Consider the following 14,748-nt stretch of genomic DNA (forward strand, 5'->3'; position numbering starts at 1 on the left):
CATAATGATTTGTTCTCGAGGATTTCATGGAACATAGCAATTTCTAGTAGTAAATCAATAGCACTTTGAACTACTTCTCACACAAATCTGGGAGTCATGCTGAGCTGAACCATACAACAAATTCGCATTACTTTAAACAAGTCTAATGCAAAAAGGATCTAAAAGGAACAACTAAACAAAAAAGTCTTGACTCTACTTTCAAAAGTACTTTAAAAATACAAGCATGCAGTAGTTCTTACTAACAATAATAAAACAGGAAACAGTTGCTTAAAACCTTCTATCCACTTATCCATTTCTTATCAATCTGTGCCCAAGCCTCCAACACTTAAAAAAGGCTTTTTATGTGCACACTGATCCTTGATTCTTAAGGCTAAATTCTAAAGTATTTACAACTTAATGCCATGTATTAACTAAAGGTAATTGCCCAGATATACCACAATTCATATTTGAGAAAATACTTATGGGGCCCAGGAAGAATTTTTGAGAAATGGAAACCAGAATTCAAACCAAGGACATTCAAAGTGTGAAGTACAGTCCATTAGATCACACATTGTCTCTCTACAAGGAAAGAAAAACTGGTGTTTCTAGGATAAACAAACATTTACCAGTCTCGGTTTTCATCATTTCAGCTTTCTTCTCTTGTGCAAACTGACTAATAGCTCTCTGTAAGCCCGCCTTAGTTCCAAGCTTTGAACGGCCAGTCTTCTGAACATCACTGTAACAATGGATGAAGAATTTTACAAAACAATGAACAGTTTCTCTTCCTTTAACTGAAGGGATAATGCCATCAGAACAAATCCAGCTCATTTGTGCCTAGACATTTACTGTACCTTTTAATAACATAGGGACTCTGAACTTCAACCCCAACAAACTATTTACATGTCATTACTGCCGTCAATCATAATAAATTATTATGACAACAAAAGGCTCACTGCAAAAATAGAGAAACCAACAAAGTGGATTGAAATCCATCAATTACAGCGCATGAACAGACCTTTTGACGCTGCTGAGCCAAACATTTTTGTTTTCTTAGAGGTCTGCTACAGTGATTGATGGCAATAAAAAGTACTGGTCAGTTGAATCTTGAACTTAAGAGTCCGCATGTTATTGAAAGGGATGGTAAGGACCTTGTCCATACACAACAGTCATTATTCTTGCCTGCGAAATGAAGCTCGCTTGGTATTGGTCATCACCCCCAATAAGAAGATATTGGCAGGAATATGTCTCACTCCTTTCTCTCCTTCAAATGTCAGGGGGGTACTGTATGTACACTCTGGGCACAGCACTTGTGTCTTCTGTAACCTTGCCCATTTTGTGACACAGCCTTCACAAAAGGTATGACCACATTCCAGTAGCAGAGGGATGTGGTTACCAATCGGCTTTGAAACGTCTGAAAGCAAACAAAATTAACGGGTAAACTTTTGTATCAAAATTTCAATCCTGGCCAAAATCCTTGGGATGGTTTCGAAAACTATTGTACCGAATGTTGAGAAGTGGCATCTAAAACCAGCAATTATCAGAACCCTATTTTAACTCATTGCCAATAAAGGAGCTTGGTGGTCCCTGCCTGAATGTTTGGCAATGGGACATTCAAACTGAGTGCAGTGCATACCAGCATAACCCTGGTAACCTTGCAAACAGCAACTACGTAGCACCATCACACTAATCAAACTTGTGGAAAAGGAATTTTAGACACTTACAATGGAGGGAAGGTTAAGGACATAAAACTTGCCAGGAAGCACTTAGTTGTCAGCAAGCAAAACAACAGGGAAATGATTTGACACAGACAAGTGTACTGTAAAGCATCATTTAAGTGTCTTGTGAGGCCAAGGGGCTGACCAACATGCTAGGCCATGCAGCGAACTACTGACCCGTCACCACCACTGTCTCACTTTTAACTTCACCTAAATCCCATTTATAGCCCATTAATTGGCACAATACTCAAGTGGGATTGTAATGAGCTTGGAGCAGGATTGAAAAGGCATTTTCCTGGACCCTTGGATTGATCTTGTGGAGGAGGACACCAGGACAAAAACCAGGAGAAAATGGCATAATTTCTGTATGTATTGGAGCGGGGAATAGAACATCAAGTAAGGTGTCCCACAGGGACAGGATAGAGAGTATAGACTGTATTCATATCCGTATTTGTCACCAGACAAATGCAAAACATTAAAGTTTTGCAGTCTAAACCATGGATAACAACATTATTGTGAGATATTTAAGAACTGGGCTTGCAAGGGTGTTACTTGACACCTGACACCTGGCCCCCACCCCCATACACAAGAGCCTTAATTTAGCAATCTGTTTTTCAAAGAAGCTCAACAAACTTAAGGGAGTAGAAAAGTTTTTTCCAAGGGTTATGACAAAAAAATGGAATATTCCTTCTCCATGCGCAGAGTTAGGATCATAAATGGTAAGTTTCTAGGCGTACGCAATAAAATGGTACATCGTGTTTCTGGAAGCTTATACAGACGTTCGTGAGCCATGGATGGCAACTGGAGGTCAATTTTTTTCCTTTTCGGAGCATTTTGAAGCAATCACATTTGTAACGTCAAGCCACAGACATCCAACAAGAACTTTTCCGTCTGCTGTGAAGAGCAAAAATGCGCCAAAAAAGGAAACATTCAACTTCTGGCTGCCGTCTGTGGCTCACAATTGCAATCGTCTGTGCTTAAGCTCCCTAACATTTTGGCATAAAATAAAGGGTAAGTACCGTATTTTCTCGATTAAACGCCGGATCCCTATTAAACGCTGGCCTCATATAAACGCCGGGTCAAAGCTGCCAATTTTTTAAATAAACGCCGGGTGCGTTTAATCGGGGCCCCGGCATTTGATCGGGGTCGCAGCGTTTATTAGGGGTCGAGGTCACAAGGACAGGTTACAAGTAAATAGTACTCTCTTGAATGGCACTGTTACGACATACCAAGTACGGTATGCTGTTTTGGTATTTTAATAAATGTTTAAAGGAAAAATACCACCGTAACATAACTGGGATAGTTGCTGCACAGCGAAAAAATCGTCCAGCACTGACAAACTGCCCCTAGGTTTCCAAGGATCGGTAATAATAAATCAACGAGGAAAATGGCTGAAAGTCGCATTTCATTAATAAACGCCGCACCCCGATTAAGCACCGGCCTCGCAAAAAACGCCGGGTCAAAACTGCCGAATTTTAAATAAACGCCGGTTTAATCGGGAAAATACGGTAATCAATGAGGCTCCGTTGATTCCTGCGGAACTTACCATATTTGGTATAAGTCAATCAATCATGACTTGCCATGTGAGTAAAATTTGTCCCTTCTCAGATTGCTGCAAGTTCCCTCACAGCAAGGCAAATCCCACCCGCCCTTGAAAGATGTTATTTATTGTGTGATCATTCTCACAATTTACCCCCTTTGTTTATGTTGACGTTATTCCTCAGTTTACAAAATAATCAGGGCTGTTCAAGTGGAAAGTTCATTCATGACCATCGACAAGTTTACCTTGTGCAAACGAGCGTGACCATCGATGTCAAAAAGGCTGCTTCTGAAAGCTCGAGGTTTGGCGCAGAAGTATTATTTCTAATCACGAAATATTTCAGCATAATGCTTACCTTTGAAGGCATAACTCTTACAACAATTTTGACAAGTCGGTGTCCGCTGCATTTCAAGAACACGACCTTGTTCAGCTGAGGAATCAAAATATGCAACCAAAACACATGGGTTTTTGTTCTTTCCGACAACTTCCAAATTAGGAAGTACCGAGAATACGGGTTCTTACGACTCTTTCCAAATTTGGTGTTACCGAATTTGGCGGGAAAGTACAACTCGTTTTTGCGGGTCTGTCTTCGAGAGCAAGATATCTTGGGCTATTTTCAAGCGAAAGATCTATCTACATTCAGTACATTCGGTTCAAATTCAATCTAACAACTCAGACATGAAGCTAGATACTCCGGAAATCGCTTGGCATGGAAAGGAGCCAATCTTGAGCGTCGATTTTAGCAAAGTAGGATCAAAATGGCGACTTGCTTCGGCGGGAGCGGACAATGATGTCAAAGTAAGTTTTGCTTAATTTCATTTATAGAGATCTGCGATCATTAAGCTTATTCTTTAGCATAGAGACTAATTACTATTCTGCACTTTTTTAAATTTGTAGTCAATCGCATGAAATTTGAAGTTGTTCTTTCGTCTTGTTTCCAGATCTGGTCGATTGCTTACAATGAAGACCAACAAACAAAGATAGAATTTTTAGCCAATTTGAGTCGCCACACCAAGGCTGTTAATGTGGTGAGATTTTCACCAAAAGGTGAGCTTAAACTATGCAAACTATATACCCTGTCTTCTTTTTGTCACAAGTAGAGCTTCACCCTTTTTAAGCCCGATTTCAAAGTCCCAATTCTCCTCGTAGGTCGCATTGTATTCATTTACCAAGGTATAGTAGACAAGATAAGAATAGACAACATTCCCAGGCCTCCTCGGTTCCATGTTCCATCATTTGACTAACAAACAACTTGTGTACCTTGCTTTTTTCACAGAGGAGATTTTGGCATCTGGTGGAGATGGTAAGTTTAAAGTAGTCTTATGAAAATTACAGTTTGCTGCTGTTGCATATTTTATTAATTTTGAAAAGAAACAACAAGAAGTCAAGAACCATGTTTTCATTGGGCGTTTGGCGGGGGCGGGGGGGGGACAGTTCTATTTCCAAGTTCTATTTTATTTCTGGCACACAACAAATTCCCATTAACTTCTGGCTTTATCGGCAATGTGTGTACAGAAGTTGTGGTTTGGCTCAGTTGGAAGACTAAATCAGTGTAATCAGCAACCAGCTGGCCACATGTGACTATTTTCCAATAACATGAGCTCCAAAGATGTGAGGTTCTAGGCAGATCAGGGACATGCTCCTCAGGGAAATTTTTTTAATTTTAAGCCCTGAAAATGCATTTTCCAGGATTTTCATGTCACTCAGACAGGCATTTTTCATTCTTACACTTGGGAATTTTCTTTTATTCTAAACAATATATTGTCAAAAAGCTGACTGTTTTCCGTTAAACGGTGGAAACTGGTCTGCATCTGCCCCTGAGCCTATTATGGTCGTTCAAGTCACATAAAGGCCAACCCAAGACTGTTGCCTAACGGGAGCCCGGTAGCCTGAGCCTCTTAAGAAACTGCTCTGGACGCCTAATTTTTTTTGCAGTGGGACCTAACATTTCACACGGTGGGCTCTAAACTTTTCATTTTTTGTTCCTGTGGGCTCCTTGAAATTTTACTAAGACAACAGCCCTGCAACCCATTTGTAGATTTGGTTACAAAGAGAGCAGCTTCTTTCAAACTTATTTTCAGACCCAGACTAGCCTTCCCCTCTGATCTACAGCAAGGATGGTGGGGGAGTGGGGAGCGACTAAGAAGCTGTAAATTGAGAGCTGTGCATAAAAACTTTAAACTACCATTTTAGGGTGCACATGCCATCAGCTAGGATAATCCTTGGAGACATAGACTTTAAGAAATTCTACCTCAGATGATTTTCTCCATAGATCAAATCCAGTTCCCTATCAACAACAGGGCATCAATTTCAAATTTTTGAATGCCACAAAAAAGGGAAAAAAGTGAATAGCTCGATAAGCTGTCAATTGTCATAATGAATGTATAATCATTTCTTCCTCTCAGACTCAATGATTATCCTGTGGAAGCTTAGTAGTTCTGATCAGAGTGGAAACACAGTATTTATGGAAGACGATGATATACAAAACAAGGAATTATGGACTTTTCACAAGGCTCTAAGGTAATAGACTCCTATTTGGATATCTAATCTATCTAAAATAAGACACCAATATGACAACATCATGATCTGCAGATTTAAGTTCTTACCTCGTTGTGCAGTGTTGGATGATGTTAGACTGATATCATAGTGCGTGACCATGAATAATGAACAATGAATTTGAAATATCGTCTCGCTGTCAAGATAAGCAGTTACGATAGACGCAACTATCCTTCATAATAATAATAGGCTCCAATCACATATTAATTTAAGACCTTTTTTTATACATTACATTATTATTTATATGAAAGCAATGCCGTATAAAGTGCTGACTAAACTTTAGAGCATTGTTGGTTGTCAATAATGGTTAGTACAAAGATTCATCAAAATACTTGAATGGAAACAAACCTTTGAATTTGGGCCCATCTGGAGTCATTACCAAGTGCTTCTAGTAGACAACTGACTTCATGTTGTTTTAACATTCTACTTCTTGCTGCTACACTGTGCAGACAAGAGCCAAGCAGTCTGAAAGAGCTGTCCATGGTTGCATTTTTGACTTTTGGTTTAGTCTCTATCATGTTGCTGTCATGTTAAGTTTTCTACATAGTATCAGCCTTGCTTACCTTAATACTTATTATGCTGTTCTAACTGTTTTTCAGAGGTCATATAGAAGATGTTTATGATCTTTCCTGGTCACCTGATGGCAATACTATAATCTCTGGGTCAGTTGACAACAGTGCAATTATATGGGATGTTGCAAAAGGTATGCACATGACTCTCTCCAAAGGTTATGATAGCTGATTACATTAACATAACAAGACTGCAAGTTCCTGAGCTCCAATGTCTAGATCAAGGGATGTGAAGTATTTAATATGCATCTGTCAAGTGTCTTTCTAATGACATTATGTTTAATTAATTTACAAACATTTTTTCCAGTTATTAAAATTTTCCTAAACACAAAAAAGACTCATCTAAGACCCGGTTCTGATGCACATGAGCTGAATCGAATTCAATGAATTAAGTTTGTGTGAAGTACAGCATCTGAATCAATTCAGAACGGCTAAACTGTTTATCCCACCTGGCTCAGTCGGGAATAACAGCTGTGGACTGGCTTTGTTTTAGACGCCATACTTTACATGAGCCAAATCAAATGCATAAATTGATTATTACAAATCTGATTTGGCTCAATGTGAAGTACGGGGTCTGAACCAGGCCGTAGCCAATGATCAGACTTCAGTACCCATGATGCACTTCATCTCAATGTTCTGTGAAAAAACATCTTGTGTTTGATACCAAATCAGGTCAAGTTTTTATAAAAAGGCCATGCCTAGCATGATGTATGAAACAGGACATGAAACACTTGTTTCAACCACACTATAGGTTGGGAAGGTCGTTATTTAACATAAAAGAAATATATCTGATTTGCTGTATCTATAATAATTATTGTTGTAAGTCAGTAATACAGGATGTCTTGAATTTTAGGCCAAAAGCTTGTGATTTTGAAGGATCATAAACATTATGTACAGGGTGTGTGCTGGGATCCTCTTGGTCAATATGTGGTTACAAATTCCAGTGACAGGTAATTTTACTCAAACAGGATTAACATGGTCATGGAAAGTCATGGAATTTAAAATTTGCTTTCCAAGCTTGAAAAAAAGTCATCTGTTTGGATGATGGAATAATCTTGGATTTCAGATTTTTCCCAAAATTGTTTTTAATTAGCTGATGGTTCCCCAGTTTCTGTGTGAAGCTTGTAAAATACATTGCCAATTTTTCAATATTTTAATCACTCTTTCTTCACCACTGCCCCATTGTAATAATTAACAATTATTCCATGAGCGCATGTTGGATATGAGATGATAGGTAGCAAACAAGACACAGCACTGAGTTGACTATAATCATCTCATATATATCCAACAAGCATGAGTGGAATAATATTGTTTTAATAAAAACAATCAAGAAATATTTCTAGATCTTGCTGATTTCATGTTGCAAGAACAACCAGAAGACAATTTAATTGTCACTACTTGTTGGGCATGGTAATAATGTCTCATATACCATGGTGCTAAGCCAATCAAATTCATGGCAAATACATTATATAATGATCCAGTTTTTAATAATAGACATTATGTTTCTAATACTTTTCAATCAATTAAGATCATGATTTTTTTTTTTGCTCATCAATGTTTGTAGGAGTTGTAGACTTTACAATCCCAATTCATATCGCTGCTGTTACAACATATCCAAGCTGCTCCTGAATGGAGCTGTAAAGATGGTGGAAAATGGAGAGGTAATATTTTAATATTTTTAACAAAATTAATGTAAGAGAAAAAATTGTTTCTTGATCCTGTCATATTATATCAAGAAAAAGGTTTCATTTTCATCACCTTTTTCATGTGACATTAACTTAATCATGTGTGCATCTGACATTTGGGGGCCTATTAACTTGTATTTTAAGGTTGGCTGATTTTGATAATTTTAATTTAATTTTGCTGATTTTAAATTGTTCTTAAGTGGCATTCCTATATTTTCACAACACAGTGAATGTATGGCTTACTTTTAAATGCCCATTTATCTTGTGTTGCCCTACATTACTTTTATCAGCCTTAGGACTTGCATCTTCCATTGCAAATTCAGCATGAAACCCATTCTGCATACTACATTCTAAAGTATAACACTCCCTTTTTAGTCCTTCAAACAAGGAAAAATGTTCCATGATGAGACAATGCCGTCCTTTTTTCGCCGACCAAGCTATTCTCCGGATGGTTCGCTGCTGTTAGTCCCAGGTAAGGTACATGTAGTTACCCTTAAATGATTATTGACTGACTGACTCACTAACAGATAATTTGACTGATTGACGGGCCGTCATTCATTCATTGGTTGTTTTTTGATTGCTTATATGAATTAATGACTACTCCTTTCAGATCTCAATAAATTATTGACTTCGTATTTTCATTCTTTTGTTTGGCAGCTGGCCGACTTGACATTGGGGACCAAGTGATTAACACAACATATGTATTCACTCGAGCATCTCCTAACAAGTAAGTCTATTTGCTACGTAACCATGACCTTGGTAAAATTAATTCCCTCTCAAGGTATACTGATGACCTTAAAGCTGTGTCAACCCAAAACCATCTTTTTGTACAGATGCATAGTTGAGGAAGACATTTCAAGGACTGTTGTGTGCTTCCTGTCTCCTGAAGCTTCAGGCTTAATATTGCAATGATTTTTTTTTTAAACAACCCCTTGTTACTGAGATGACACAACAGTTTGGGCAAATTAAATTAGTTTATTGAACAGTACAAAAACTGCTGAACCAATGACTGGACAATAAACAGGAACAAATCTAAGACTGAGAAAGACTAAAATTGTGGAAATTAGAAATACAGGAATCTTAAAGATATTAGGGTGGGAAAGAGCATACGCCTTGTCTCCAGATCTTACAAAAAATGAGATTCTAGACCATGCAGTCAATAATTATAAGAGACATTTGATATCCCTATCACTAGTTAGATAACCATCATTAATCAATGATTTCTCAATCTATTTTTAGACCAGTGCTGTACCTTCCCAGTCCTCAAAAGGCTTCTGTAGCCGTGCGCTGTTGTCCTATCCTGTTTGAACTAAGGCAAGGAAATGGTACGTTTTGATTTTCCTGCTTTACAGGGATGGTGCAGTGGCGAAAGCACTCGCCTCTCACCAGTGTGGCCAGGGTTTGACTCCTGGCCTTGGCGTCATGTGGATTGAGTTTGTTGTTGGTTCTTGTCCTTGCTCCGAGAGGTTTTTCTCCAGGTACTCCAGTTTTCCCCTCTATTCAAAAACCAACTTTTCCAATTTCCATCTTGATCTGGATTATTGTCAAGCGTTTTGTCATGAGCCTCTGGTTCAGAGTCTATGTTGTGGACATTAAATAAATTACTTTACTGTACTTAATTTTTCAGTTCTGTTGGATGCATGTGAATTCTGACCCAAAAAATCTGCATTTTTTTTACCTTTGTGGTCATGTTTAAGCACCTTGGGTTAGCTTACATTTGTACCTAGTAGACAAGCCAAGAGACTTACTTTACACTTCTTTTTCTGATCTAACACAGTTGATGCAGTTGAAGACAAGTCTGTGAAGAGTCTGTTCAAGTAGGTTTTTTTCAGTTATTACTATACATTAATGTGTACATTAATTGTTAAGAAATAAGCAAATATAATAAAGTATTATGTTATACATGCATTATTAATGCTTTATTGAACCTTCCCAATGGGGCTTTCAGAAACAATAACAAAAGAAAGACAGAATAACTTGCTGGCATTTTCAATGAGCCAGTTTGTGGCAAAATTCACCAATATCAAGATTCACCTAAGTTTGCCTTTACTTGACCCTTTAAGCCCTAACAGTGATCAGCATCAAATTTCTCCTTGCAAAATCAATGCTTATTCAAACCCCTGAGGTCATGAGAATTAACGATATGGTCACCCAAGGTCCCCAGTACAAGACAAGTATGGGAACAAGATAGGATTTTTTTTTTTTTAATTTTTGCATGGGGTTAAAGGGTTAATTGTTGACATTGGTAATGACTTAAGCACAAGTTAAACTACACCAGCCACCCGCCTCACATTTTTTGTCATCAGTCACCTCTGAAACTTTTTGAGACTATTCCTTTGGCTTTTACTTGATTAATGTCCCAGCTGCACCAACTAAACAATTGTTTACAATTATAGTTATTATACACCGGTAGTTACACCAGTATATAACAAGGCTGTTACCAAAGAAAAATTTTAAGGAGCCCAAAAGGCCAAAACCGGAGAATGAAGGAGCCCAACATGTGAAGTGTTAGGTGCTGCTGCAAAAAATTTCAGTACCTAGAGCAGTTTCTTAGGCACCCCATAGTACAGGAGTTCTTACAGACCTCCTGTCAGGCAAAAACCTTGATTTAATAAAATGAAAATCAATGACAGAAAACAAAAAGACTGGTGGAGTCCAAATCTAACTTGTGTGCTTTCATTTTGCTACATTTGAAGTAAAAAAACAGTATAAAATTCTATGAAGAAAACATTATTTAAAGCCATGTTTAAATATACTAACCACTCCTAAACATGTCTTAGCTTTGGTGTGAACAGGGTGTAATTAATTTTAGTTACATGGAACAATAATTTTGCAGGTTGCCGTACCGCATGGTGTTTGCTGTAGCAACTTTGGATTCCATCCTATTGTATGATACTCAACAAACAGCTCCATTTGCCTTTGTTGGTAGCATTCATTATGCAGCTGTCACAGACATCACTTGGTATGTTTAGGGCTGATTCACACTGGCAACAGAAAACATAGTGGCCTTCTACCATTTTGAATGAAAGTGAGGCTTCAGTTTCAGCTTCCGTTGTATTCTGATTCCGGTTCTGCTTTCATTGCTTCTGTTACTTAGTAGTGTAAACCAGGCCAAAGTATTACGTAGCTCATGGGAAATCCAAGCTCCACCATACCAGCGAAAGTAATGGTTTTAGCTATTAAACCTAATAGAAATTAACACCCCATTGAATAATCAGTATTTTATTTTTCAAAACTGCATGTTAGAATTTCACAATATAAAGTCACATCGATCTTAATGTGAGCTCATCCTTGGTGCAATACCCTGCTAAACTCACAAGTGACAGAAAACAAAAGAAAAAAGCAAAAGGTATAAACTCCATTAGAAGAACAGTGTGCAAGGCAACAAAAGGTAGAAAACAGGGAAAATATCTCAGATATTTACACCCAGTGGGATCCCTTATATCTTTGTATTGTGAAACTGACTGTTAAGGGAAGTGGTCAAAACTACTATACTCAAACAGGACCCAACTAACCTCCATCCTGGAACTCAAAAGATGGTGTCTTATTGTATAGCCACCCCTCTATCCATTAGTAAAAAATGACAATGAGATTCAGCCTCACTTTTCTTGTTTTAATCTGGCAATGCTGACTCTTGCTAGCTGAAATTTCTGTAACAACTCAAATTTTAAAGCCAATAAAATTTTGTCGGTAAATGAACTTCATGAGATAGGTATTGTCTTCAATACCCCCCCCCCCCCTCCCCAACCCCACCCTGTACAACGTGGGTCCTCTTCGAACAAACTTGTTATGACCGGTTCCGTTAATACTTTTTTCTAATCTCTTTAGGTCCAGTGATGGAACCATGCTAGTGGTGTCATCCTCCGATGGCTACTGCTCCATCATTCACTTCAAAGAAGGAGAACTAGGCAAGCCGTACAATCTGTCAGTCAAACAAGTTCTGGAAAGAAGCACTTCTCCTTTGCCCCAGAACTTTGATGCTCCAGGTAAAGCACAGTGATAACATTGTTTGTTTATTTAGTATTTTGCACAGAAACTAAATACATTCGAACCTCCATGTGTGACCACATGATCACCTTTCCAAAACATCAAATTTTTTCCATTCAAAGCCCTGTAGTTGGAACCTCTCATAAGCGACCACCTCTCATCAGCAACCGCGATCACATTTTGAGGTGATACTCCTCGTGTTTGCTGTATGTGCTACACTACTCAGAGTTTATGACGAACTTTTAGTGACTAGGGACTAACACTATTAGTATTGTAACCAGCAAACTATGCAATAAATTCTCTTCTAATCAGTAGATGTGTCACAGGCCTGTTCCTGGAGGAGACTCCCTTTGGTTCAACTCTTGTAAGCGACCACCGCCCATCAGTAACCACTAAATCTTGACAGTTTGAATGACTGCTTACGGAATCAATCGGAAGGTTCGAATGTACGCAACTAAGCCTGTTCTAACATGATAACCCGCAGTCATTGCTCCAAAAAAGAGCTTATTTGCAGCAATTTGGATTTCAAGGCAAACAAGTCACATGCTATGTACAGTCTTGCATAAAACCTTTCATTTGATGTACGACTGGCCTGCCTAGATTAACAAATACTACATGCAGGCCAGAAGCCTGTGAACAGGCTCCCATGTGGGGTATAGGGCGAAAAGAAAAATCAGCAAGCCAGGCGAGCAGAGCATGGTATTGGGCAGGAAAGAAAGAAAGGGAGCCTGTGGACATTCTTTGAATGCCGCCGTTTCTTGTTACCATATTCTGGTATCACGCTCTGATTGGTTAGATAGGCAATTGTTGACAGCTTTACAAAGAATGTTGACACGTTGAATCGTTTGAATGTTGCGCGGTGTACATTTGCAAGCTCGATTTTAGTCTTCGCCCTATACCCCACTTGGGAGCCTTTTCGCAGGCTAGCAGGCCAGACAATGGTAAGCTGTCCCTACGATAATTAAAAAAGTTGTGGCTGTTTTACGTTTTGTTTTTTCAAATATCTCAATGCCTCATTGGCGCTCTTTCAGGTAAAATGGGTAAAAAGTCTACGTCGGCGCCATCCACTGAAAAAGCTAGCACTGAAGAAAAACCGGACAAACCTGTCCAGTCTACTGTCAGAAAGGAACCAATGGGAAGGATCAGTATGTTTACGGTGCCAATGAAAATTACTCCAACCAAACCACCTGCCAAAGAAGCTACAAAGAGAATCACATTGACGCCAGTTCAAGCAGTAAGGCCACCAGCTGTCAACCCAACTGTTACAGGATCTCCAAACCAGACTAATTCTTCACCAATCCAACCAGCTCCAACTACGTCTCCGATCACTTCTAAACAGGCAACGCAACCATCAGTCCCTGGACAGTACAATGTTGGTAGTAATACAGCCGGTCAGATTACACCACGGCGGATACCACTTATGCCTGCAGGAGACAATCAAGCTCACACCATGTCAAAATTAGCAGCTCAGGTGCCTCCAAGGCGTGTAACTCTTACACCAGTAAATAAGACCGCACCCATCACTGGGCCCATCACAAACAACACAGAAACCAGACAAGGGGGATCAACTTCACAGCAACCATTGCCTTCAACCCAGGGCCCTGAACACATGCCGACAACAAGTGTTTCAGGCAGTACTGGTTCTTCCAACAAGAATGAGGCATCCACTTCTGCTACAACTTCATCAGTCGCTGCTGGTGTCAAGAGAAGTACCAGCCCATCTCAAACCTCGTCTAGTAACACACCAAGGAGAATTTCGCTAACTACACTGTCAAGTGATGTTGGTAAAAGTAGCACAAATGGATCAGCACAGCCAAGGCAGCCACCAGAAACCAACAGTAATGGAAGCAATACTTCTGTCGACCAGGAAAAAGTGGCTGATGGAAAAGAAGTACCTAGTGGCAGAAAAGTAGAGAAACAACCAACACTAATGGAGACATCCGCTTCAACTGTCAAGAGTTCTCAGCCAAGAAGGGTAACACTGACATCTGTTCCAGTGGAAAGTGCAAAACTTCATTCAAGCCAATCGCCATCCTCAACCTGTCTTCCTAACAAGGAAAACAATGCAATTTATCAACTTCCAAATAATGGTCCACCACAACCTAGAAAAGTGGCGTTTACAACTCTAGGAACTGACAATACCAAGGGCGATGGCTCCCTAAACAGCTCAAGGAAATCCCTAACGCAAAGTGTCTCAAGAAGACCAATACCTTTAGAACCTACAATTATTGTGTTGGAGGATTAAGTCATGAAAACGAAACCACTTGTAAACTTTGACCATAGCCCTGAAAAACAACACCAACTCGGGAACTTTCTGAGGCTTCTCAGAATGGTATGGTAAATATATGGAGAATTGCCCAATGTGAACTGGTGTTAGTTTGTGTCACTGCATTTGAAACAAGGATTAGTGTTAAATTCTACAATAAAATGTAAAAAAAATACAATGCATAAAGACTTTTAGGGGATGGAATTTTATTCCTCGAATTTAGCGGTTGTTGGTTTTACGAAAATGAGGTGAAATCACCAATGTAAATGAAACACAGAACCTTTCAAACCAAAAAAATGCTGACGAAAGTGATTTGCGAAACCACGTCACGTTTTAACCCGATTCCAGGACAGGAGCAAAAGCTAGGGCTCGAGATAAAAATTGTTAATCCGAATTAAACAAAATTCGGCCCTGCGTGAGGAATTTGTTTTATCTCTCTCTCTCCACACAA

At 39.1% G+C, this 14,748-nt stretch overlaps 2 protein-coding genes across 4 annotated transcripts in view; one reads left to right on the forward strand and one right to left on the reverse strand.

Moving 5' to 3' along the window:
• LOC146466578 (tudor domain-containing protein 1-like) overlaps window positions 1–3,758 on the reverse strand; it is a 45,669-nt gene extending 41,911 nt beyond the window's left edge. For 2 of the 3 annotated variants that reach the window (XM_085127017.1, XM_085127016.1), the window contains exons 1-3: window positions 3,590–3,757; window positions 1,159–1,390; window positions 606–715 (exon numbers count right to left, since the gene is read on the reverse strand). In XM_085127017.1, coding sequence (XP_084983143.1) covers window positions 606–715; window positions 1,159–1,390; window positions 3,590–3,641 — 394 coding nt within the window. In that variant the 5' untranslated portion in view covers window positions 3,642–3,757. Of the gene's footprint in view, window positions 1–605; window positions 716–1,158; window positions 1,391–3,589 lie in introns of all 3 variants that reach the window. The other variant, XM_085127018.1, reaches the window with a different exon arrangement.
• Window positions 3,759–3,780: 22 nt separating this feature from the next.
• Window positions 3,781–14,462, forward strand: LOC146466579 (uncharacterized). Its single transcript, XM_085127019.1, has 14 exons — window positions 3,781–4,032; window positions 4,176–4,281; window positions 4,511–4,537; window positions 5,640–5,754; window positions 6,390–6,493; window positions 7,213–7,309; window positions 7,924–8,020; window positions 8,420–8,516; window positions 8,702–8,771; window positions 9,284–9,369; window positions 9,822–9,861; window positions 10,881–11,006; window positions 11,873–12,030; window positions 13,063–14,462. The coding sequence occupies exons 1-14, from the start codon at window positions 3,913–3,915 to the stop codon at window positions 14,274–14,276; spliced, it is 2,457 nt and encodes an 818-aa protein (XP_084983145.1). The 5' UTR covers window positions 3,781–3,912; the 3' UTR covers window positions 14,277–14,462.
• Window positions 14,463–14,748: the final 286 nt, after the last annotated feature.

Source organism: Pavona decussata, unplaced genomic scaffold (assembly GCF_977016875.1).
Source record: "Pavona decussata unplaced genomic scaffold, jaPavDecu1.1 SCAFFOLD_143, whole genome shotgun sequence".
Taxonomy (NCBI): Eukaryota; Metazoa; Cnidaria; class Anthozoa; order Scleractinia; family Agariciidae; genus Pavona; species Pavona decussata.

What these genes read in the sequence shown, in the direction of transcription:
- LOC146466579 (XM_085127019.1), top strand. Translation starts at nt 3,913, where the DNA reads ATGAAGCTAGATACTCCGGAAATCGCTTGGCATGGAAAGGAGCCAATC. An exon ending in ACTCGAGCATCTCCTAACAA is followed by an intron (nt 8,772 to 9,283) that starts GTAAGTCTATTT and finishes ATCTATTTTTAG; the next exon opens with ACCAGTGCTGTACCTTCCCA. An exon ending in TCTGTGAAGAGTCTGTTCAA is followed by an intron (nt 9,862 to 10,880) that starts GTAGGTTTTTTT and finishes ATAATTTTGCAG; the next exon opens with GTTGCCGTACCGCATGGTGT.